This window comes from Diadema setosum, chromosome 17, assembly GCF_964275005.1.
Source record: "Diadema setosum chromosome 17, eeDiaSeto1, whole genome shotgun sequence".
NCBI lineage: Eukaryota > Metazoa > Echinodermata > Echinoidea > Diadematoida > Diadematidae > Diadema > Diadema setosum.
This window is the reverse complement of record NC_092701.1, coordinates 35,803,185-35,830,658: the sequence shown is the minus strand read 5'-3', so window position 1 is coordinate 35,830,658 and position 27,474 is coordinate 35,803,185. Positions and strand designations below refer to the sequence as shown.

Below are 27,474 nucleotides of genomic sequence, written 5' to 3'. Positions count from 1 at the left end.
AATTTGTCGACGAGGTCACAAGTCGATGCACACATCCCATCCCTTGTTATAGTACCGGTGCTTAGTTGCCACACTTGTGAAGTTCACGACTGTCCTGGTTTGTTTGTTTGTTGTTGTTGTTCTTGTTGTAGTTGATGTCGTCGTCGTATTTGCTGTTGCTATTTTGTAACAGCTTTACAAAGTTGTAAGCACTTGTGTAACGAGATTGAAGTAGGTATTTTTCTCATTCCAGATGAACTCGGTGTTTTGAAGATAAGTACATGTACACTTGCAGATACTGTCCTTCATTATAACAGATGTAAGAAAACTTAGATATGTCTAATACAGTAATCTTCTCTGATTACCTGAAATAGTAGCAGAGAATTATTCTTAAATAATAATAATTTCTTAAATGGTGGTGTGTGTTTTTTTCACGGTGTAGCTCTCGTGGTCGAATAAAAGATTCATTATGTACATATAGCGAGTTTAGCAAAACAAACTGAAAGTTACTGTACATGTATGTAGGACATGTACGAGCATTTATTCTAGAAGTTAATAGTAGATGTCATAATATGAGAACTACAGTGTATACCTTGATCTACATTAAATACATGTACATTGTATACACCCCACATGCACACCAACTTTTCAACGCAGTGCTGTGCCCTACGCTTGGTACTGAAAGTCATGTTTTGTTCATTTAATCTAGCTCCCTCTTGTGTTCTCATCACATAACCATGATTTATCACTCTCAATATTCCTTACTGCTATTTCTTCCTGTTTTTTCAACAACTTTCTCACACAGACACATTAAAAAATGAACACATACACACCACACAGTCACAACAACCACTTATGATTTTTTTCTTAATACAGATATACAACTAGAAATGTCGCTATGGCGACTGATATGCCTCCGCCATAATGCATGATTCTCCTAATAGGTCTAGATAGTACATGTGGACAATGTGTGATTACATTTTCACAAAACTGGCAAAATATTGAAATGACAAGTTTGTCACAAATGTGTTGAATGTTCACCTTCCTTGACCTTGGTTTAATTGGATGAATAGGAGAGCATGTATTTGGGGATTTAAGGACTTTAACTTGACTTTGAGCCATTCATACATTTATGCATTGAGTAATTTTCATGGTACCGGTATGGAGAAAAAGTGCAACTTCTGTACTGAATAGTAAATTGTTACCATGTTCATCTGGCCTTTGACCCTAAAATTCATAAGATAATCACTTTCAGGTAGAGCATGCATAAATATGCAGTAGGTTTCACGATAAATTGAGCCACTTCCGAAATATGGAGGAAAAAGTTAGTTCAGCACTTTCACTTGATCTTTGACCTTTTGACCTTTGAGGCAAAAAAAAAAAAAACTCTCCAGAGAATTTCTATTAGGTTACACATGCATACACCGAGTGTAAAAAAAGATAATAATCCTGCTGGCATTGCATGAACATGAGGGAAAAAGTAAAATTTTGAAGTGTTACACTTGACCTTTGACCCCTGACCTTTGACCCCATGAACCCTACATTCTCTAGATAATCACTGCCAGTCAGTACATGTATATACTATGTTCCATGAAGATACCTTGAACAATTTTCCAATTTACAGAGAAAAAAAAAAGAAGTTTTAATACTTTTACTCGACCTTTTGACCTTTGACCTTTGACCTCATGACCCAAACTTTCACCAGAGAATCTAAATTGGATAATACATGTATACACTAAGTTTCAAGAAAATATCTTCAGGCATTGCATAGATATGGTGGAAATAGTGAAATTTTATGTATTTGACCTTGACCTTTGACCTTGAGCACGTGCACCCAAAAGTTGATAGGCACAACTTCACCCCCTAATACACATACATGCCAAGTTTCATTAGGATACCTCAACAGCTTTTGATAGTTACCTTGTCCACAAAATTCATTACGGACGGACGGAAAGACGGACGGACGGAAGGACGGACGGACGGAAGGACAGACGGACGGACGGACAACCCGAAAATATGAATGAGGCATGTACATGTATTTACATTTCAGAACAGGATGAAATTTAAAACTTTATTGAATTTTTGATGAAACCACAGAGGAATTGCTGGGATCAATCACATAAAACTGCAACAATCATTTCAATGTCTTTTTGTGAAATCATAGTAAGCAGATACATGAACATGATTCATACCTACATGAAATAAAATATTATTAAAGACACATTTTTTTTTTTCTATTGACTTAATGTGCACCATATCCTTGTAGTTGACACGAAATAATTTTTCACTGCTGTGCAAGAGTCTACATGTACCTGATTTCTGACCCTGGTTTATCATAAACTTGCTTGGTACTTGACAGCCTTTGTATAAAAAGGATACTGAACACTTCCCCAAACTCGACATCATGTAACAAATATACACTGTAGAACTTGAGTGAACAGAAGCCATCTGCTTTAAATATTTCACTGAAATTAGATCCTGTGTATGAATGGCAAACAATTCTGTTCCATTCTTTCTCACGCACATACTGTTGTACTGTACATATCACAGAAAAACACACATGAAGGAATTTAAGTTGCATACCATAGTGGGCTCTCCTTATGATTTACACTTGTACATTGAAAAGAATATCACCCTCTATAAACATTACAGAGTGTAATGAGGTTCATAAAAGTATGCCTTTTTACATGTAGGTACACATTGTATTTTTGTTTTCCATGTCGTAGATTAGTATTTATAGTAACTGATTCCACAATTCTCTACAGGGTAAACTTATATTTCACTGGGTCAAAGGAATTTGGTTTAGCTTGGTGTTATTTTCTTTCAGCGCTAGACTACACAATGGGAAAAAAACCCAAGAGTGATGGCACTACAGTATAAGTTTCAGCTGTATCTTGTTGATAGCTTAATGAAATATGCATCTTCCATATAATGTACAAACTTTCACTCCTACTGCCTTCCTTGACAATCATGTCTTCTAGCTTTCATTTGCGATGATTCAATTTCAAAAGCCCAATATCATAAATGACATAATTTCAGAACAATGATGTGAGTGCACACTTGTTGTCATTTTCATATCACCCTGCAATCTATTCAATTGCTCATGGCTAATTGCCAGAAACATATCATAACTAATGATGGCATGATGGTGTCACAACTAAGTGTCATGCACTAGCACTTTCCTCTTTCGTACTTGGTGTTCGAAACAGCCGGATATGGACTGCCGAGTTTGTACGTTCTCGAACATCAAAGTCAGCATCGTCGCACAACGGCTCAACGTCGTCCACCAGGTCAACGGTGTCTGTGCTAACGGCGAGCTGCAGTGTCCCCAGAGCCCGGCTCTCCAGCTGAAGGGCGAGGTTCAATGCCCGGTTGATGGCAGCGCCCAGTCCGTGGATGTGTATCTCCGCTTCACCTGCATCAAGGAGTTTCTCACAGCGTTCCAGCTGCCCGGCGAAATTTGACTTCCGGGTCACGTAAATGTCGTTGGATCTCTTGGGCAGGCGACGAGGTTGGCGCTTGCGGAGCGCTGATTTATTGAGGTCTACTTTCGGTTTGGATTTTGGAAGCTGTTCCTCTTTATTGGTATTCGAAGCCATTATCACAAAGTCACCTTTTCTTCTTTCCCGAAGTGAACTGAGTGTAGGCTGAATTGCATACAGTGACCGATGTCACAAGATTCACTTCAGGTTTGGATGCTATCTCAGTACAGAGAACACAATACATGTAGCTCTAGCCTCCGTGAAGTGTTGAGATGAAAATTATCTTGTCCCCTTCTTGGACTTCATAGTCTAGTTCACCCTGCAAAAGAATAAATAAATAAATAAATGAAAATAAACAGAATCACTGGGCATTACATGTATTATAGAGGAAATGTGTTTGACTCCTTCACTAATAACTCTAATTGTTTGTCACTTCATGTATAACTATTTACCATAACATTTGTTTCTTCTCTATTATTTTGCAGGATAATGGATAGAACCATTATTATCCTCTTTTTTCTCCTTTGCTTCCTTCATGTTCTTTCTATCTCATTCTGAACATCACCAAATTTTTATCATGATTACACTGATTTCATTATTGTTATTACTACTCAATATAATTTTTAATGTTTCTTATGCATTTCTTATTGAATTAAACTAGTGAATTTGAAGTTTTGTAGCAGAAAGCAGTTTGCACAGTAACACATATGCAAGATTTGTGTTTTCTGCCTCTGCATTCCAATTGTGTCTCATATCATCTTTCTTATTTCCGCACAATCCTCAACAGCTCATTCATGACGAAAGATCTGCACATTAAAAAAAAAAGAAATGATTTAGAATCAATTGATAAACAGTTATTGTCACTTACCACCAATTCCCAATCAGCGTCATTCACAAGAACCAATATTCCAGGTCGCCTGTAAGCAAACAACATTTTCATATTACAAACTCTGGTTTTCTCTTGTTTCAAGACTTACAAGAATTACATGTACATGTATATTGCATCTATTACTGTGAAGCACTGTTGAGCATCAATGAGTACATAATGCATAATTTTGATATACTTCAATATACCTCAAAAGTGCCAAACATGAAATTAGACTATCACACACTTTGGTAGCCATTGAAATACAATCAGTTTTGCTTAAAAATGCACTTTAAAGGGTGTGTACAGTTCTGGTCGAGGTGAAGATTTAGCTTTTAACTTTTTGTGAGATATTCAGAAACCATTCTATGAGATGTCAAAGAGCATGCGATTCTAAGGGGTATCAAAAGTTTATTCGATGAAAATCAGTTTTGAAATGGCTGAGATATCCAAAAACAAGGTGAAACAAAGAGTTACTAATAAAGTTGGGGCATGTCGCCTTTTATTATTAGCACTTTTTTGGATATCTCAGCCATTTGAAAACCAATTTTCATCAAATAAACGTTGAATCCTTCTTAAAATTACATGCTCTTTCATATTTCATGAGAGGCTTTTCATTATCTCACTTAGGAATGTTCAAAACATGAATCCCTACCTCAACCAGTACTGTACAGTTCCTTTAAGCCACCACTGATGTACAATGTATTAACTTATAATAATCTCCACATCTTGGTCATGGAAGTGAATTATACATATCAACACAGTTTTATTCAAACAGGCCTTATAAAGTTGTAACAAAATATGAAATATGAAAATATGAAACATATCATTACTTATTTCATGCTAGACAGTGATTATGTCAGATCATGGATTCCAATATCACTAGGTCATCTATTCATATACATCTGGCTACACTTACAACAAAGTCCTTGCGACCGGCAGTTTCCCTTCATTGTACATGTATATCTAAATTTTGTTTTACCCGAAAAGGTAAAGTATACAAAGACATATAGATGATAATTTTGGGGCCTGAATTTTTACTTTGTTGTGACAGGATTTTTGTTATACCGTGCTCATTATAATGGGAGGGCAATGTACTTGTTTTTTTGCTTGTTGTTTCCTTTTTGGTTGCAGGCCATGCTGTTTCTGTAGTCTACACAGTATTTCAACTTCTATTGGTACACAGAAATGTTGTCCTGTTCGTTTTTAAGTATCAATGAAGCATCCACGACTGCTGGATTAATATATAATTACATGTATTATTCATCACTATTCCTTATGTCTGAATATCTGCAAGTTATTTAGACACACATGCACACTCACATATATCTTTGCGAGAGACTTTTGTACGGATCCTATGCATGCTTCACCTAAGGAGTGAAGAGGATACCAGGCAGGTAATCCACAGTTTAAACAATAAACATAATCTCAAGACAATACTCACACTGTGTCTCCTTGAATGAATAACTCGGGTCTCTCCTTCAGTAGATTGTCCTTAATCCAGACCAGCAGTCCCTTCAATGTCCCTACATGAGAAACATAGATTACATGTACTGTATACCTATCAAACATCCAGTTTGTATGAGCATCATAAGTTCATAATGTAGGGTATTTCATCAAGCATTTTGTCACATATTTTTATGACGAACTTTTTTAAGCTACTAAAATCCTTGCATCTGCTTGACCACGAGAGTAAATTTGTCAGAAAAAAATATCTGGCAACACACTTCATGAAATGCCCCCCAAATGTCTTACACGTGCTATCTGCAGAGCATGGCATACTGATTTAACTTTTGGTCCATGCCCCTTGTAATCCTATCAGTCAATTATACCTGTCACATTACAACCTTAATAACAACAACAACCTGGACAAAAAATGGACAATTTTTTTTTTTAATGTACAACTTGAGCTCACAGTAAGTCCTATGAATATGGAAGCAATGAAGAAAAATAATTAAAAAAAGTAGTTTCAACCAAATTCTTGCATTATACATGCTGTACATGTATTTTGCTCATTTATTACCAAGTTTTGTCAGTAATTATGTACAAATTTCTGATGGTTTTGCTAATCCTTGGTCATCCTAAACATATATGTACTTTAATCTGCTAACAATCTATTAACTTATAAGCAAGGAATCTATTGACTTGATAAGTAAGGAACGGACACTCAGATGTAGAGGGCGTTATACATATCTCTGTACACAGAAAGGATGGTGGCTGGTATCCTTTAAAAAAAAAAACAAGAAAAAAAAGAGAGCAACCAAACAAACAGAAAATAGCACGTTTAACATGTGTCTTGGCAGCAATGGACTAACTACTGAGTCTTGGAAAGATGTACCGGTAATGGGAGTATGCTGCTGTCATATTTCAGATCAAAATTTCAAAATCTAATACTGATTTTGTGAAGTCCTTTTTCAAAGTTTTTCATGTACACTTTTGATTTTCCATCAGATGCTAACTTATACTGTAACAGATCATTACCTGAAACTGAAAAAAAAAATGCATTGGATTTCATAAAACTTATGAGAGGATAGGTACCACTGGAACATAATTTTTCAATAAGAAACTTAGATGCAAAGAGCCAACCCTTTGAACATACATGGAAGTGATACATGTATGTCAAGGAAGGTAATACATGCATTTAGTGGGTTTTTTTCCACTATAAAACCAAAAAGATCATCTTTACGTGAATGAAAATCCTAATTGTTTTGCTAAACATCAATTCATGCTTTCAGTCTTTCCCATTTTGTTTTGTTTTGTTTTGTCTTTTTGTCCCTGTTGAGATGTTTACATGACAATCAATTATCCTTTGAATGTTTAACTTTGAAACCAAATGCACACCATACACAAAAGTAGAATGAGGTCAGATGCTGAATTCACAGGGTACTGTGTTACAAGTACTGATGAAAGGGATTTAAACAAATGAATCATTTCCAAGCCTTATCACACAAAAATGATAAAAAAGCCAAGGCAAAACCCATAATCCATGAAAACTACAGATTGCAGTACACTTACACTTTGATTCTCCTTTTTTCAGAGTGACAGCATGATGCTTCACCTTGTCAAACAGAAGTTCTGCACCTCCACTTAAAAAAAAAAAAACAAAGAAAACATTACAATTTATACAATAGTTATACCAAAGCAAAATATTGTTCAGGTCTACCTGTCATTCATGACACACTAGAGTAACTGCGTCAGTAAGCGGCCGTGCAGCCGTTCGCGGCAGGTAAAACATACACGGTGATATACAGCTAAACACAGCATTGCACTGTTACATGCACACTACACAATACTAACAGTAACACACTAGCAATCAACAAAAACCAACCGATAAAATGGGCACGATCTCTGACGAAAGTGAAATTTTCTCACCTAAATGACAACATATCGCATCCAAAATGAAATTTTTGATACTTCTTAACATAACAGTTAACAAACAATGGTCCAAGAAACTGGATTTTTTTTCGTTTTCTCGATGTTCATGGATTTTGAAAACATATCCTCACGTAAAATAGAATTTTCGCGAGCCGATGTGGGCCGCCATTTTTTTCAGAAAGTGGATGTTACCATCGAAAAAAATGAGAAAAACACGAGAAAGACATCAACAGCACCGCCAGAAGTGCGATCTTGTTTGCGGCCAATGCATGTGCGCACGCTATTTTCACGTGCTTTCGCAATGGGAATTGGCGCTTACGCAATGTTCGCGAGACATGTGAAGGCGTTCAGCTAAAGATCGCGGAGCACGCGCATATTGCATAGGGATTGTACATCGTGCCGCAAGCAGAAATACTACGTTGCAAATCGCCCTTATCAGCGAAAATTGTGCCGGGTTTTGCCATGGTAAATCATGAAAACTGCGTTGGTCAATGGTAAATTTCTTTCATGAAAACAATTGCGTTAATGAATAATCTTATCTATGATATATGAAATGGTTGAAAATAATTTGCCTGATTTGTTTACAAGTTGGAAAAACTCTTAACAATGCTTAAACTGCCGCAAACGGGATATTTTACTCTACTAGGAAGCTCAGTGAGGCGTGGGCACATGGCATGTTCCTATTCGCGTCTAACGCCCCGAACGGTTTACATACAGACATAAGATTGAACTAGTGGGACTACCAAAATTTATCCGACATTTACTAGGTACAAAAACTTATCTAGATCCTACAATGGCAATTTACAGCCACTGTAAGAGCGTTCTACTTTCATGGTTTTGTTGCTCGAAATGTTAATTAGTGAGAGAGGGAGTTTATATTCACCTAAATTCCAGATTTAGATGCAAGTCCACATTGGCGCAGGGCGCTGCCATGTTTCCGTCATAATTGTGATTCAGTCGCAAGATGGCGCTCTGGCATTTTTCCATGGCACACGTTTTGTCTCATACAAACAAACTAAGAAAAAATAATAAATCCATGTATACCCAAAGAGATTTTCCCCAGTGACTGAAAAATCTCTTTGTGTATACCCTAGAAGATTCGGGTCTGTGAAAATTTCTGTTTATTTCAAAAGGACGATAAACGTGTAGAAAATGACCGGAAGCATAACTATGTTGGAGCGATGCTCAGTCGAGGATATGAATGTGCTTGAGGATTAAGGATTAGAGTTTACTCAGTTTACGATTAGGGCTAGGGTTAGGGTTAGAGTTGATCTCGGTGTCCTAGGCCCGAGGAAACTCTAACCCTATATTAATCCTAAAGCATATTCATATCCTCGGCAGAACATCGCTCCAACATTATGCTACCAAGATGACACTGATTAAAGACTTATACGCCATTACAATGATCTTTTTTTTTCTTTTTTTTAATTCGACGAACCTATCATCATTGTGGCTACAACTTCCTGAACACTGAAGAATGGTTTCCATTTCAAATTTTTGCACTTAAAAAAAAATACAACTTATTTTCGACATGCCATTTTCTCTTAGAGGAACTGTGCCCACGCAGACGTGAAAAACAAAACAAAACAAAACAAACAAAACAAAACAAAACAAAACAAAACAAAAGATTCAAGATTCAAGATTCAAGATTCAAGATTCAAGATAATTTATTGTCATGTATAAAATATACATAAAATTTGTTTTCGGACATACATAAAGATAGAGGTGCATAAATGAAGAATATAAATCATGAAATAAGTTAACATAAGTTTTATACCATACATACATAAAATATATACATAAAATATATACATAAAATATATAACATACGTTTTATACCATACATACATAAAATATATACATTTAATACAAAAAAAAAATGAAATATTGCAGGAGAAAATAAGCGTATATAAAGTATGCATTTTTTTTTTCCCCTTCGCCCTATTCACCCCATCCAGGCACTTCCATATGCTAGAGCACTCCTCCAGTTGAGACTGGAGGAGTCTCAACTGGAGGAGTCTCAACTCAAAACAAAACAAAACAAAACAAAACAAAACAAAACAAAACAAAACAAAACAAATACCGGTACATAATACTATGTCACAAGGTGTTTATGATAGTAGTCCCGATTTCTCATTCAAAGCAGTAGAGTTGGTGCGTTAGTGATATCATTCACAATGCTGCTGAAAAATTATATTTCAAAAAGCGAGTATCTCCGCATAATTAGTGAAGAAGAAATGATAAATTGTGAAGCACTAAAACAGTCGACCTGCATCTCTCTCCAACAAGCTTGCCATTTCGTTACATTTAAAAGAAATGTCGTGGTTTTTAGATTTTAATAAATTATTCTTATTTTTGACTGAATTTAGTCAAAAAGTATTGAGGTCTATTTTGCCTCCTTTTTTCTATTTAGCTGTATTTCTATCATTAATGACGATTTTCTCATAGAAAAGTCCTTGGCAACTTTTATTTCTTATAGTTTTAATACACTCCTTTATTATGATCTCGGTGTGCTATAAATGGAACAATGTGTAACGTAGAACAATAGATGATATTAATTACTTTTCCTTTTCACAGAACGATAGTTATCACGTCCTCTACAATGTGTACTGTCGATGATGAGAAAACAAGGACCAGAGGTATACCGCACTGAGCTATAATATCCTGGGTCATAATCACTTTCATTGTTTCCGGTTCATAGCCGCTAAGCCATTAGGACGCATCGTTCAAGAACGGACTGCATATTACTATGATTACCTCCACAAGCAGGGGCGGATCCATGAATACAAAGGGGGGGGGGGGGGCGCATAGCTCCCTTAATTTTTTTTTCTTTTTATTTCATTTGTTTTAACAACAAAAATTAAAGAGGGGGCGCGCGCCCGGTGCTCCCCCTTCAGGATCCGCCACTGTCAATATAGGTGAAACCTACGGCCGACGGCTTGGCAGAATTTAATACAGAGGAAACAATATTGCAGAGGTTATTAATATCGAAAATATATTTGACATTATACTTTCCATGCGCATGCTGTTATACTTTGTCTTCATTTCTGGTCATTTATTCCATCGCTGCGCGGTCTGATGACAACTAAAAACAACAAGAACAACAACAACAACAACAACAACAATGACTCGATAATACATGATTGCTCTTGTTGTTACCATGCATCATCGCGCATTCACAAAGTGTTGTCAAATTGTGTATAGCCACGTCGTCGTCATAATCATAATCATCATCATCGTCATCATCACAATCAGCATCATCACTGTCATCATTCGTCAAAAGCGTCGTCAACAATAAATCTTGCAGTCAAAGAATGGACTTATAGATCACCGGCTTTCATTCTCATAATCAATATCAAACTGTAATAATTTTCGAATATAATACAATGTATTGATAAGCATCACAAAAATAATGTCAATGTTTTGGAATCTACAACATAAACTATTTTTAAGACATTTACAGATATAGAGACAGTAAGATAAATGGGGAAGGGAGAAGAGGGGGAGAGAGGGAGAGAGAGAGAGGGGGAGGGAGGGCTGTTGTGGTGATGAGCAGGTGAAAATGCAACTATTTTTTTTTTTGTATACCTAAGAGTTTTCTGCAGCCATATTTGGGTAAAGTAGCGATACTTGCTCTGTATAACACACGGAAAACAAAATGATTCCAGGTTTTCCGCCAAAGAATCCTCCTCGACTAGCTGCGGTGTTACATTTCTTAGTGCGATGAAAGTATTGAGTATACTGACATGACTGATTCAGCGGCAACTGCGAATCACGTACACTCCACTGACAAAGCCGTCGCATTTCCGCCGCAGCTACTGGGGTTGCGCTTTATTTGTGAGTGGAATCTGGTGGAACTTCCTTGCATTTCCTTTGTCAATCTGTTGAGCTGACGAAGATCGAAATTTTCCTCCGTTTAGTTCAATTGTTACACTGTTTACTATAAAAGCGGATGACAAACGATATGCAGATAAAAATGACTGTCCAAACATATAAAAAAAGAAAAAATCAACTATAGAAAAACAGAAAAATCAACAAAAAGTGAGAAAGGGATATAAAGAAAAGGAGGGGAAGAATAAAAAGTAAAAGAAGGACAAATATAATGATGATAAAGGAGAGAAATAGGAATGCTTGCATAAAGAAAAAGCGAATAAAGAAAGCAATGAGAAACATACAAAGAAAGTTCAACAAAAAGGCACGCGATGTTCTCTCAAACGTGACATGACATCCGCCAAGAAAAAAAAAAGTACAACTGGCTTATTATTACATGGCAGGAAGTCATCAATAAACAAGTTTGTTGAACCTATGACGTCTGTTCTCACTATTCGTATTGGATAATCTGCTCGAAAACTTCAAACTTAAAAGTTTAAATGATCTCAGTGCACCGTATATGCAAAATTCATTTCAACTCATTTCACATCCATACAATTTACGCTCCGATGGAAATCTCTCCTTACCAAAGCCTCGCATCGATTTTTGTAAAAGAATGATTTCATATCTTGGAGCTTCTTACTTTAACGATTTACCTTGTGACGTTAAATCCTTAATTTTATATAACTCGTTTCTTAAGGAAATCGACCAACATAATATTTAAATGGCTTTAATTGATTGATATAAATTTTTCTTAAGGTAAATTTTGGACGTGGAGGGGGGTCATAATGGTGGGGTGATGGGGGTTGTAGCTTGTTTGATTCAAGTGGTAGGTGTCAGACGTATGTTTCCATCAATATTGTTTTTATCTTAATCTTAATCTTAATGTACACTATTATGTAATTCATGTGATTATCAGTTTGTGTACCACAACGTTGTTAACATCTAGGACCCCTCTGGAAAAAAAGATGTTATGACAAACATAGCTGAATAGGGCTATCCTTCCGTTCATTTTATGTATGGAACAGAAACATATTTTGTATATGCAATGATTTTATGTGACTTTTTAACGGAAATAAATTCCATTAAATACAATTTAAACTCTTTAGCTTTAGAACATACACTTTGTAACATGAATAAGAGATGAGCAGCTTTCCGATCCTTCCTATTCCTTTCTTTCTTGCTCTCCTTTTCTCTCTCTTTCTTTCATACAGAGAAAAACAAAAAACAAACAAACTGACAAACAAACTGACAATTTAAAGCCACAAAGATACAAAATTTCACTGTTGTAGTTTGGAGCTTAGTTTTACTTGCAAGGATTGATGGAACAACTTGAAGGAACACTTTTCTTTTCTGAATGCACCATGGGTTTATAATCTGCTGACATAACAGAAAAGTAGACTGAAAAACTGTGTTCTGTTTGCTTTGCTTTGCTTTGAATCTGTTTTTAACTTGACGTCTGGGAATGATGACACAGTTTTCAGAACATGACACCAGGCCTACGCCGAATCATCCGCAGTGAAGTTAGACTCCTCCCACTTTTACGTCGATGCGACCTCTCTTCAGATTTCCGGAGCATTTTGCGCCAAAATCTTTCGATCCCTATCAATCTAGAGTGATGATCACTTAAGTCTGGATCGTTAAGCGATAGAAAAGTGCATGAATAATATGCTGACATACTTGGCAGTTATAGGCTGTACGTGCTGTACGACTTTTATATGTCAGAATATGTTTGGGCTATCCCCTCCGCTCTGGGAAGGATGACGTCATATTGGCCTTAATAAGATTTGCTTATCTATATGCATAGATCCTGTCATAAAACGAACTCGGACGATATCCTGGATAAGCAGCTGCGAAACATAACACAAATCAGTCGCGGGGAAGAGCAAGAGTATATGATCTTTTTTTTTTAAGTATATGCCCAATAAACTTTGTCACTAGGGGAGACAAAGGAGACAAGAATTAAAGAAGCAAAAGAATAATGATAATGATGATGATGATGATGATGATGATGATAATAATAATAATAATAATAATAATAATAGGGCCTAATAATAATGATAATAATAATAATAATAATAATAATAATAATAATAATAATAATAATAATAATAATAATAATGATAATAATAATAATAATAACAATAGCAATGATAGTTCCCATAACAACGTAATCATAACAAGGAGAAGGAGGGAGAGGAGGAAAAAATGAGAACAATGGAAGATAGGACAAACTAAAACCAACATTTTGTCACTAATCATCATTAATTTTGTAATTTAGCAGGCACTATGTGCGAGGACCTCCCCCCCCCCCCCCACAAACACACACAAATCGAGCAACACTCAACTTTCAATTTAACAGGATTTCCTTTAAGTGTACTTATAGGCCCTTCTATGCTTCCTTCCAAATATTTGATCCCTTTTCCTTTTATTTCTGAATCAACAGCTTGGCAGCAGCACCGTTGATGATTTCATTTTCTTATTCTTAACTCTTACTAGGGAAACTTTCGTGGGAAACCTTTCTCGTAGAGTTGCACTTATAAACAGGACACAGTAGCGAAGATTGAAAATCAATTATCATGCCGGAGATAATACTATTCTTTTTGATTGCGTCAAATGTCCTGAACAAGGCAGGAAGTATAAGAGGAGGCATACCGCGTCCTTTTACTGCCAAGCTAACGATCTTACCAGCGAACTAACAAGCATTGTCCGTTGAAGAAAGGAAATGACGTGTCTTAATGCTCTGAGACAACATCAGGACGCAAACGAGTCCACCAGTGATATATTGACAGTTTTCATCGACAGTTCTGTCTGTCTGGTTAGTAAATCTCGGAGCCGAGGCGTGATTACAAAAGGCCGACGTATTGATATTGTTTCGTCAGTCGTTCCTCCTATAACCTCAGTGTTGTGTTGTGTTTGTGTCTCTATAATCAACCCTCCTGATGCACGGCTGTATATTTTCATTATTAATACCAGATTTTTCCTACCGATTGCCCTGATTGCATTATGGCTTCGTAACCGTTGGTGGAGTTTATTTCTGCTGGCCTGCAAAATTCACAACGTATCAGTTTAATTTTCTTATCGGTTGGATATCGGATCGACTTCCTATTGTCGCCAGCAGCTGCAGCAGCTAGCTCCACACCACACGTCTTGGGCAGACGGTGTCGACAAGAGGGCGTCCTGCATGTAAGACGTGGCATTCATTTAGCATTCGCAAGCATACGCCGACGGCCCCATCTATAGCTTTATGTGTTGGATTCTAACCTTTTTAGTCTACACACCCATGTGTTTCGCGTAGCAGAGTTACGCAGGGTAGACAGCTTGACTGGAGGAGTAGGAGGGACCCCTTTACTGCCCGACCGCGGATAGCATCTGTCAACTCGAGCTCCGGGTGTGTGGCTGCGAATTAGTTTGGAGGATCAACTGAGCGGATCTCTCCGTCATTCTGCTAAATCTGAGGATTTTTGTCGAAGTAGCTGGAAAGGAATGGCGTCTCAAAACGAACTCATTAGCAAGGCAGAGGATGTAGCTGATCAAGTAAGGAAGTTGCGAGCTGTGCTGTGCTGTTGGCTGTGCTGTGCTGCTGTTCACTGTTGTTGCCGTGTTGTTTGATGGAAATCCTGCTGAAATAACTCAATACGCCCCTAAGCTTTGCAGCTAATAAACAGATTACACGGCCTGAAAATGCTCGTTTTACACACACATGTAAATTACATGTGTAGGTCTAGACTCTTGATAAATTAGATATTCTAGAATCCTTATTGGTAATGGTAATGTTATAGATTCCTAGAAGTAGAACTTCTTGAAGTTTTTTATTTTTACGTGATGTGTGCTGTGCCTGTGGAGTGTGACGTGTGATGTTTGCCCTAGATGTCTAATGGCAATGCCTCTAATCATAAGTAGAGTGGTAGATGCTTTACATAATCCATCGGCCATCAGCAGTAATAATTTGCAGAGGGAATTAAGAAAATTATGTAAATGCAATGCCAAGGTGCCTTTTCAAAATTATTAAATTTTGCATTTATTTTTTGTTCATAGTACTAGTATGCAATACATCGAGGGTCTTGTCAGTGTCTTGAAAATTTCAACATGATCATGAGCCCAGACAGAATGTGTTCAAAATGAGCTATCAGTCTCAATCTTAATTTCTGCAGAGCATGACATGATAAAGCCAAAAGTCTAATTTGCAGTGCGTGCGTCAGCTTGCAACAAATGATCGGCATGTCATGTTACTATGCGTACAGCTTCAGGAACTGTATGAATGATATTATTGTATTGAATAAGTTTAGCAATCTCTCTATCCTCATAGGCTTCTTTTTTTATCCTTTCATCTGTTTATTTTCCTCGCAAGGTATTACGGAAAAGCAAGAATGTCCTTCCCCATGTGGCCCGCCTTTGTCTCATCAGTACGTTCCTTGAGGATGGCATCCGGATGTGGTTCCAGTGGTCAGAACAGAGGGACTACATCAACCAAACATGGGGCTGTGGGTGGTTTCTTAGGTGAGATGGTCATCACTGTTCATAACTCCCATAACACAGTGGTATGACTATGAGTGGGAGAATAGAGTTTTGACTTCTGGATCAATGTTACAAATCCCTTAATTTTATTATGCGAGGTCGACAGCTTTTAATATTTGCATATTGTGCCCTTTGCCTTTTGTGTAACCTTTCATCAACTGCTTGAATTACACGATGTAGCATCTTGGTTTAAGGAATTATGAAATATTTTGTTTTTGTTTTAAGGTATTCATTTAATTTGCTGAAATGTTCTGACATTGTACTCATTATCATTTCATAACAGAAAATTTTAATGCCAAATGAATTGAGGCTTTATGCCAAGTTTGTATAAGTGAAAGCATATGTAAGTATTATTGTTATTTTTTTTTTCTCATGTATAAGCACTTTGGTTGAACCTCTTGAGAATAAAGATATAAAAGTGCATGGCCTGGTTTTGTTTTCCAGTATTATATGCTGGCACAAACAGTGTCATTAATACTGTTTCCATCATTAGTGGAGGAAGAATAAATGTGCTACTGAGGGTCATGGTCTTCGTGAGGACGTGCTCGTTTTTAAATCACTTACCAGCCAGTATTGTTCAGTGTGCTAGCTGACCTTCATGAACTTTCTGTAATTATTGTTCCATGTGGAGTTAATATTGAAGAACTGCTCATCAGTCGGCAACATGAAACAGAGCGGGGACGAGGGGGTCACTGTATGGTGCAAAAAGTACACCTGACCACTGAATGACATTGTTTTGCTGCAGATTGCACTTCAAATGTTGACCTACAATCAATGAGCATTTGCATTTGCATGATTTTATGCTGTCCTTTGTCTGTGCCAGAGCTGTTAATGATCTACCCAGTATACAATATGTAAGTTTTATGATGTATAATAGTCTTTAAATGCATTTGATCTTATGTGTCTTGTTTTGTTGTTGTTTTTCAGTACTCTCTTTGTGTTCATCAACCTAGTGGGTCAAATAGCAGGTTGCATTATGGTGCTCAGCAGACAAAAAGTGCCCGCAGCCTGTGGACTCCTCTTTTTCATCATTGCCCTTCAGGTATGTGATTTCATTCAGTTTTGATTCTTTTATTTAAAAACCCTTTCCTGTGTCAGGGTCTTTAGACATTGCACACAATGCTATTTGGTTTTCTGTGACAACTGCCACTCAAAGCATACAAAGTAGTTAACCTCTTTATGCATGAACCACAGAGCTGATGTATTAAATAATTGGCTCCTTTAGTGCAAGTTATAGGAGCTCATATTCAACATTTCTTCCATAAACTACCCCCCCCCCCCTACAAGTACAGTGTGTAGACATGTTATTCATTTGGGTGTAGAAGGGCGTGCACTCAGTATAAAGTCAGTGGAGCTCATGGCCTTCTGACTGTCACCTGATGAAAACCTGAATGCATAGTGCACGATGTACAATCAGGGAGGTGTGAAGTCCCACCTCCCTGGTACAATGCACTGTACTAGAATATGTGCACATTGCATGATTGCTACTCTTTTTCACATAGGCTGAAAATAAAGGTGAAACAGAGGTCTGCTGCATATTGTTTTTGCTGTTACAATGCATACACACCACAAAACTTTGCATGACATCCCTGTAAGATTCAAGATACAGTGGAACCACGTTATAGAGAGGTTGGATGAAGCAAAATTCTCTTACAACAGGGTGATTTTACATGTGTGTGTACTTACAGGTCCAAATCTTTTCTTATAATTCTTTGCTTTTGTACCCTAATATTGCAAGAAACCTGATATGTCAATATCATTGTCATAATTTTTAAGTCTTTTCGTGGTTTTTAGGTCTTTGGCATAATGAGGTTTCCCTATAGTAGACAAAGTTCACATGTTTGTTGTTGTGAAGGAAATATCCTGTCCTGTAACCAGAAACAATAAAATGCCATGTGATCCCAATTCAGCTTGTCACATATCTGGTTGCAATTATACTATTTACAAATCATTGCATCAAGCCACTCTTCTATTTTTGTTGGTGCCCATCTTAATAACATTTAGTTTGTGGTTAGTTTCAAATCGTGATCATGTATACACTACATGTTAAAATCTGATACTTATTTTGTAACTGCAAATTTGTAATCTTGTTTGGCTGATATTGTTGTTGTTCTTTTTTCATACTGGCACATACTGTATGCCTACATGTATGTACATTATTAACAAGTGCGATGTCATCTTTGTGGTTCTGCTTGAAAATAAGAATAGCAATTTGTGAGAGTGGAAAAATGCCATAATATTCAAAAGAATTCAATAATGGCGTGTCTTAGCAAATAGACATAAAGACTGTGAAGAAATGAATTTACAGTAGATGTCTTTTCTGTTCCATAATATCATTCCACCATGTGTTGTGTGACAGTTTCTTCACAAGCTGGATTTTCTGTTTTTACAAGACTAAAACACAAGATCACATTTGCCCAAATCTGATCCACCCAAGATACACAGCACCCAATCCACACACACACACACACACAAATTGATGGTGGCATCTGCCTGGGCTTGTGTTGGATCCTGTGTATCACAACAATCATGTTTGTCCTTCGCCAGGCCGAGTGATTGTTCCTAGTTAGCTGTGAGATATTCTTGATGGCTCTGATTATCTGTTGAAGTAATTTCCAAGGACGGAAAAGTGAGTCACAAAAGCCGGAGGAAGTGAGAGAGGAAGAGAAAAAGTTCTCCAGGAGATTTGTTGCGATTCTTGGGTAGGCATTCCGATCAAGCGTCTGTAGATGTCATCAGCTTAATCCCAAGCCATCATTGTCATCAATGTCAACAATAACCCAACCATTTTCTTACATGGGCAGTGAATGGCATTGAAAGGTCATAGTGGGGTCACTCCGAGTAGAATACAGGGCTTTGATTATTCATCTGTGAGATCACTCATATTTCTGTCATTACTCTTTATTGCATTTCCATCAGATTTTTTTTTCTTCCAAATGTTTGTGTAGTTTGTGTACTGTTGTTGTAGCAACAGTATGAATTTTAGAAGTTTATAATGAGATTATAAATGTCTCTGCATTTATTTCATAAACTCAGCAAATAGTATAATTACTTTTTGTCTGACTTTGTACAAATTTAACAAATGAACAATCTTCGAAGTGAGCTTTATGCAGGGAAATCCAAAGGTGCCAAGTTAACAATAAGGAGATGATAAATTCTCCAGCAATGATTGTTGGATAAATGCAGTATGATATTAAAACAAACAACTGTGTCAGCCAGCTGATGATAGAGGGTATAAAGCTGCCTCAACGCCTGCACCTGTCTCAACACATCAATCAGGGTTGGGACAAAGTGGGACAAACGTAATCTATACTTTCGTGCAATTCAGACTTATTTACAAGAAAGAACACAAACAAGATATACATGGACATGTGGTACTTGTACAATTTGTAGTAGCTTTGTGAAAGTCATGTGTATGTAATGGTGAGAATGGTACAATGGGAGTATTATTGTATTCAAAGGCCTGATATTATAGTACAGTCTTCATATCTGAGTAATTGCTATCAAATAACAATGACACAAATTCTACAATCAACCTCAGCAGTTGAAGCATACTTTTTATTTATAATTTTTTTGCTTGTTTTACTGAACCATTTTACTTCTTCCTTTCTTTCTCTGTCTGTAGTTGTCTGTTTTCCACTTTCCCTTAATGTCTGTTTTGCATATACATGTATACCTTTATATCTGCCTCTCTTTGTGTAGAACATATCTTCCATACCTATCTATCTATCTAGACATGTGTACAGATTGTCATAATTGTATTAAACAAGGCCTACAGTACATGTATGTACACATAAAGTTTTAATGCATAGAGAACTATCATGTTTTCTTTCATACAATTTGACATCATTATGTATTGATAATGATACGATGAAATTGAATCTACCTTGACCATTTCGAAGTGAACTCTATCTGCACATTGTTTGTTGTTGCTGTTTTTTTCAGAAGGCATCAACATTTCAAACTAAAAAAAAACTGAAAAAGAAAGGTTATATAGAAGAATCCTGCATTGTTTGCAAACATAATGCTATTTTGAAGTGAAAGTATGAATCTGGATACCCAATAATTGTGACAAAGTCTGGTATGTCTTCTTTGATGAGGCAGTTTGAATATGTGTACTGGTCTACCATGCTCAGAATGCCTCAACTAGGATAGTAACGTACAGCAATATCAGATAGGCTTCATCAATGTATGTAATGTTAGCTGCAGTAAGGACTGCCCCTAAAAATAGGAAAAAAATCCTCATTAATGAATCCACAGTTGAATTCACTTCCTGATCAGGCGTGCCTTAGTTTCCTTGAAACAGACCTCTCTTCCTCTTTCCAGTTTCCCTACCCAGTGAGGTGACAAACACTGTACACTGGAAATATTGGTATCGGGAATCTAGCCACCATTTTAATTTCATTACGGTGCACTCCCGTTTTATAACAAACACGGTTGTAAAGAAATTCTGGTTACAACAAAGTAAAAATTCAGACTGAAACATTATCTGCTCTATGTTTTTTATTGTTTATTTGTTTGGTTAAAATGAAATTTAGATATAACGAAAGAAAACTGCAAAGAAAACTACCTACCTGGTAAATGATGCTAATCATGCTCACCAGCGAATAATACATAGAATGGTCAAGATATCAAATGCAACAGATAGCTCATGTGACAAATGTAGACACATGGCTTTAATGACTACCTGATATTGAAACATAATATCTTAGTTGGTAATGTACTCGTGTAAAGATGAAAAAAGAGAGAAGTTTCAGGAGAAAGTATGAAATTGACACCTTTCGACTTCAAAACTTCCACCAAATGACTTCCTACATGGGTAGATAATTGAGAGAGAGCTTGCATTTGTGAAAAGATATATAGCAAGGCATCTATTCAATGAATACCTAACATTTTATTAAGTGATAGGTTAACTTGTGCTTACATGGTTTACTGTAGACGTGGTTATTTTCACGCGAGTAATTTTCTGCCCTCGGCCAGGTATATAATGAGAGGAGATAGTGTTAAATTTCCCAAGCATAAATATTTGCTTGCTTTTATTTTTGCACTAGGTTCTGGTAGTGCGAAGTGCGCGAAAATTTCTACATGTACACTGCAAAAATTTCCACTTTTGCAGTACAGTGTACTGTGTGACCCTCCGGTAATATACAATAAACTTTGAAATAGATTAATATCAGTGATTTCAGCAGGAATTGGATAGTGTGCATGTCAGTAGTTGAAACAATTTTTGTTTTTGCCATTGTTGCATAAACTTCTACACCAAAACATTTTGTAATGGACAAATTCTATTTCTATGGCACAGATATCACATGTGCAGACAGAGGGATTTCACCTTTTAAAGTGTCGAGTTACAGTTGGTAGTGTGACAGTAAGCACTACTTACAGGAGAGATACACACGTGTGTATTAGTGCTGTTGATCAATAATTTCTCAGTATGTTGATCATATTTCCCAGTGTATGCCCCCTATTTTGACCTACATTCTGAAAGATTGCACTTTGACAAGCTGTGGCTCCATACATGCCAGTGGATTGGGTTGAAAGAACTATTTGAAGCAGGGTTGTAGGATGCTAATACCAACAATCGAAGCAATCGCACAATGTGCAGATGTGTCTGCTGAGTGGTAAAAACAGGTGGTGTTATGGCTAATTGGTAAAATGGTGCAACAGGCACCGTGCTTCAAGGTAATTTAGTGTCTTTGTTTTTGATATCTTTTCTGTTTAAACTGTCACTGGTGACTGTCAGCAGAATTTACAATAGTATTATTTCTATCACAGCTAAGTTATTTTTATAACAATTGAACATAATGGCTGCCCTTGACAATAGCTAAATGGACTGATTCATTCAATCATACATGTATGCTTAGTGGATATCAATCGTATGGTTACTGGATATCCCCCCCCCCCCCTCCATGAATTGAGTGACTACAGGATTGTAGTTATTTGGTTTACCTGTTCCTGCCAAATTCACATGCTATGTGTACTTTATATCTACATGCAGTTATATGCATACAGTAGTGTTATAGATATAGCTACGGCATGTAAGTCTGTGGCAAAGTTTTCAGCTGTTGTGAGAAAGCATCTGTTCCAGAAGAACATGTGTGTATAGAATTTTGATATGTTGGTACACAGATCCATTGTGTGTATATCCCCTCTTTACGATGTGTGGCTCATGAACAGTAACACAGACCTTCTCACTTATGTTTGAGAAGATATTATTGTTGAGACATTGTTCCTTTGTATGACTTTCAAGGCAACATGCAGGCAGCTTTCAAGGGTTCACATTTCATGGGTGTGTGCACCTGTTTACTTTTGGTGTTGTTATCATTTAATTTTCAAAAACAGCGAGTCGAGTGCGCTCTATTTAGCTCCTCTGGGATCCAGCTCAAATTTGGTGTGTGTGCATAACCCCAGCACATCAAAACTGGCCGCACACTGAATCTAATTCTAATCAACAGTTGCATTCTTTGCATTCCATCAAATGTACATTTCCTGGTATGGAGAAAATGAAAGCTTCGAATGTGATACTTTTACAGCTTATTCTGAAGTATCAAATTTTCGTCTGCAATGTGTGAGGAAATTTTACTTAAAGATTCAACTCTCAGTCTTACTGGACTTGCTGGTAAGAGGAAGTGATTTGATGATAAAGCTCCTTTCCTTACTTCCTCCCTCTCTATCTCTCTCTCTCTCTCTCCTTTTGTGCATACAGACTGTAGCCTACAGCATTCTATGGGATTTGAAGTTTCTTATGAGGTAAGTGTAAATCTAGTACCTCTGCCTAAATATGAAAATCAGTGGTTTTCTTGGAGGATTTGCAAAATCTGCATTGTATGTGTCAAATCATCATATTTCATAGTACACAGAGATCCCTGCCTGAATTTTAAAACTGAAAGTCAACATTTTTTTTTTCCATTGGCAAGTGTATGCAGATTTGAGCATAGGACTTTGTGCAGATAATGTAGAGCTGTGAACTGCAAAAGAGCTCACATACACATCTATTTCATGCTAGCATACATGTACACAGTGTACACATATGTTAAGACAAAATTCTTTGAACCTTAGGTAAGTTTTGAAAAGCTGGCATAAGAAAATGGCAAACTCACAGATCTTTCATGATCATGGGGAAAAAAAAGACCAACAGCCAACTGAAAGTACACACTGTGACTTCAGACTCGACTTGATGAAAAAAAAAAAATTCTATTGATTAGATATCCTTTGTTACTTTTGTAGACACCAAAAAGAAGGAATTTGTTCATCTGTTCATTGTTCATTGTGTGTATCCTTGTCAGTCATTTTTAAAATAAATTCTTTATTTTTCCTGTCTTAGTTTAGTTTTGTTATAGGAAACTGGGAAATGTGTATAACCTTACATTGTTTGCTGTTGATCCTTCACTGAAAAATCTGTATAAGTGGAAACTTTGGCTATTAAATTTTTGTGCCAGGCCAGTTTACTTTCAATATCAGATCTTTATAAGGATTTGAATGAGAATATTATGCTTGTAATCCTATCATTCCCCCCCCCCCCAAAAAAAAAGAAGAAGAAAGATTTATTTTTTTGAGGGGCACTACTTTAGTGGAACACAAAATTTGTGAAAATTCACTTCGTCAAAATGCTTCATGTTTACAGTAATCTCATGATGATAACCGATGCACCCTTTCCTTCCTTTGTAGGAATATAGCTTTGGTAGGCGGGGTCATTCTGCTCCTGGCGGAGTCCTTCTCGGAGGGTAAGAGCATGTTCCCGGGAGTTCCCAACCTGGGCTCCAACCGTCCCAAGACCTACATGCAGCTCAGCGGCCGCCTCATGCTTGTCCTCATGTTCATGACCCTGCTGCGCTTCGACTTCACTACCCTCCAGATCATCCAGAACCTTGTGGGCTCCATCCTCATCGGCCTTGTTGCCGTCGGATACAAGACCAAGCTGTCGGCACTCATCCTCGTCCTCTGGCTCACCATCTTCAATTTCTACGCCAACGCCTGGTGGAACATCCCCTCCTACCGGCCCATGCGTGACTTCCTCAAATATGACTTTTTCCAGACCTTCTCCGTCATCGGCGGTCTGCTGCTCATTGTCGCCTTCGGCCCCGGTGGGGTCAGCATGGACGAGCACAAAAAGGACTATTAAGAGTTAGCATGCGTGAACGCAGCACAGGGAGGTTCAGATGGCTGTAGAGCAATTAGCCATGTCTTATCTAGCAACTGTGTGATTTCTTTCTTTTTTTTTTAAAGTTAGTATATTCCAAATATTGACAGCTTCTCTCTTTTTTTTTTATGATATGTCCACATTTTGACTTGTTTTTGATGTTTTAAGCCTTGTACTCTTTGGTCAGTTTATGATTTTGTTGTTGTTGTTGTTGTTGTTGTCAAGCAAAGAAGAGCTGTTACACTGTATTTGTTCAGTGCCTGAGATCTGCAGTTATTGTAGGATACATATTTCAGAACAAGACATGCTTTAATACATCATTCAGCTTTAATTCATTTTGGATATGTGTATCGCCAGCAAACTGTTTAAAGATCAGCGGATGTTCCGTGCTCGTATGTTCTGGCTTTGTTGCGTGTTTATTTGTTTGTTTTTCTTTATTTCCAACTGGTAAGTCAAGTACACATTGCTTTGCCTATATGAGCCCCTGTTATGATGCACCTTTTAACTAGGGGATGTGGTGGCCAAATGGATAAAAACATATGTGGGTGCTGCTATGTATTCTTACAGCACCAAAATCTATGTGTATGCTTCAAGCTATATTGGAGACCTGTACAAATTCTGTAAGATACAAAATAACAGGAAAGGAGAAAAAAAAAATATTTAAAACTTTTGGGTACTTTCGTATTGCTGGTACGATTCTGTATGATTTGAAGTTCATTATTCAGATCAGTGTAATTCTTGGTTGTGTATGAGTGCGACTTATTTGTGACGAATCTCAATCAAGTCGTTTTGTGAGTAGGACGGGTGTACATGTATGAAACATTGGACCAGCAATTTAGCCTGTTGCCCTCAGCAGTTTGCAAATGTCCATACAGTGCATTGTGAGAGATATTTTAAGTTTTATGAGAACCTGACTACACAGCCGATGTGGCAGATCAGTGATCACATGTGTAAATCTTGAGAACTTTAACAATGTTTAGCATCGCAGTCTTACAGCCCGATCAATCTTCATGATAGAGTCACCTTGTGAAAGTTTTTGCACTGCCCCATGGATTTAAATTTTATGCGCTGAAAGCACAATGCACACACAGATAGGCATAGGTGGGACTACACTCAGGGCAGTTTCATTATGTACACGTAGTCATAAAAATTGGTTTGTGTGTCCCTTCTTCAAATGAAAATACAAAAAAGAAAAAGAAAAAAAGATGTAGCCCTAAATCTTCCAGCACACACTACTCCAGTATTGTATCCCCTTTGATTTCTTGCAGAAATATGCCCCAACCACCCATACTTATGCTGATAGAGAGAGAGAAAGAAAAGAAAAGAAGACAAAAAACCCCTGCAAACCAAAAGACAATATTTGAAGTATGAAGTAGGTTTTAAAAAACAGGGGCCACACTACAGTCATGTATAAACCATGCTGAAGCAGCTGGCAGATTATGCAAGTTTTTGCAGCTTGCTGCACATGTGTGTGCAGAGTGCTGCATTGACCAAGTCGGACAGTAATCGGCAGAATATGTAATTTCAGCATTGCTTGTTCCGCCAATACAAGCCAAAGTACTGCACCACTGTGTGAAGTAGTTTACCTCAACTTAGATGTAGGTTAGAGGAAATGCATCTCTTTATTTGTAACAAAAGCAGAGATAAACAACTAATGTAGCAATCACACACTGTTACTTCTGTTATGACTTTCATGTCTGATCATAGTTTGAATATATACCTTTGATCACCATGAATGCCTATGTTTGCACCCTACTGATTCATCTTTATTCTTAACATTGCCAATTTGAGTCTCTGCACTAATCACTTATTTTTGTATTTGCACCCAAAACCTCTATTCTTTGTGGTTTTGATCCAATGATTATCTTTTCTTGCCTTTTACAGTGGATGTTCTGCAGAGTATGGAGAATAGGGTATTATAGAAGAGGTAGGAAATTTTTATATGTTCCACATTTTCTTGGGAAATGATCACTTATTTGTAGGCACAGAGATCTAAAGTTTCTTGTCATGTCTGAATGGTACAAGGTGCTACAAAACTCTGAAGACACATGCTAATTGAAAATCATGATTTAGTTTGCAAAATGGACAACAAAAATTTTGCACATCAATTTGTCAGATGAGCGTGCCCTTAGAATACACACATATAGCACCCAAATGAAGACGTTCTAGTTGACAAAGATCTCTGGCAGGGGTGTGGTTGAATTGCTCCCAAGATTTCAACATTGCATTTGCCTTGAACTATTTCTTGAGAACTCCATAGAAACAACATGATATGAAACGGGAGTATAAGTGGAATATTTCCGACATTTCCTCTATTTTTTAACTGAACATATGTGTCATATCGCTGCAGTTTCCCGAGAAAAGTATTTCTAGCTTTGCTCAGTTTCTTCAAGGAAATGAGAAGTAGATGTGTTCTGTATTTTCCTTTCAGTCTCATTGTCTGCTCCAGGCTCTATCTCAATGCCTCGGAAAAAAAGCAGATCATTCAAGAGTGTTTCTTAGACACTGTGACTGTAAACAGAATGTGGCAAAATGTGTGATTGTTATGTACGTGTACATTATTGTTGATAGCCAGCTAACACAAGCCCTTGTTTTGTGTTCAGTGCCCCTGCAGATCAGGGCTAATGTATTTAAGGGCAAATCGTTTCCATAACAATTAAATGTTTGAATACATGGAACTCATCTTCTGCTTTTGATGTTGATTTATTTGCGTGCTTTTGAAATTGAGGATATAACACTACATGTCCCATGATTACTGTATGTTTGTAATGATGAATGAAAGCATTACATAAGAGGATATTGATAAAGTGTATCCCGAATATTACTACATCACTACAAAAGTTTTCGTAAGTAACATGGCATGCTGTAATCAGGCTGTTTATTTTACTATTTTATTTCATATTTTACTTTTTTATTTTAGATGCAAAACTGACAAGGGGAAAATAATGCTGCTCTGATGGTGACCAAAGTACTCATATCATCTCAAAGATGTGATATTCCTTTACTACTTCCTTAAAGATAGTGTGGGGAAGAGTTTATTTAACATTTCACATACTGATGCACTGCAATGTATTTTGTGAGGCAAGTTTAATGTTCAAATTAAAGTTTAAAAATCATGCTATAGGCTCCAGCTTTAAGACGGGTTTTACGTTCCAGAATTTGTCCTGAGTAGACTTTCAAGCTAATTGTAGGCTTGTAGTCAAGAGTATCTTATGTGTATCTTGTGTGTGAAAAGAAACAAGCTT

At 37.0% G+C, this 27,474-nt stretch overlaps 3 protein-coding genes across 3 annotated transcripts; 1 reads left to right on the top strand and 2 right to left on the bottom strand.

Moving 5' to 3' along the window:
* Nucleotides 1-529: 529 nt before the first annotated feature.
* LOC140240679 (ribonuclease P protein subunit p20-like) lies at nt 530-3,704 on the bottom strand. The gene has a single exon (XM_072320433.1). The coding sequence runs from the start codon at nt 3,576-3,578 to the stop codon at nt 3,144-3,146; it is 435 nt and encodes a 144-aa protein (XP_072176534.1). The 5' UTR covers nt 3,579-3,704; the 3' UTR covers nt 530-3,143.
* On the bottom strand, nt 3,581-8,655 carry LOC140240681 (ubiquitin-related modifier 1-like). The gene is made up of 5 exons (XM_072320434.1): nt 8,585-8,655; nt 7,342-7,412; nt 5,771-5,852; nt 4,330-4,378; nt 3,581-3,780 (listed from the first exon to the last, which is right to left on the bottom strand). Exons 1-5 carry the CDS (start codon nt 8,632-8,634, stop codon nt 3,712-3,714), a joined length of 321 nt encoding a protein of 106 aa, XP_072176535.1. The 5' UTR covers nt 8,635-8,655; the 3' UTR covers nt 3,581-3,711.
* Nucleotides 8,656-14,602: 5,947 nt separating this feature from the next.
* LOC140240427 (surfeit locus protein 4-like) lies at nt 14,603-26,907 on the top strand. Its single transcript, XM_072320195.1, has 5 exons — nt 14,603-15,108; nt 15,923-16,071; nt 17,017-17,131; nt 22,796-22,839; nt 23,758-26,907. Exons 1-5 carry the CDS (start codon nt 15,058-15,060, stop codon nt 24,209-24,211), a joined length of 813 nt encoding a protein of 270 aa, XP_072176296.1. The 5' UTR covers nt 14,603-15,057; the 3' UTR covers nt 24,212-26,907.
* The last annotated feature ends 567 nt before the right edge of the window (nt 26,908-27,474 follow it).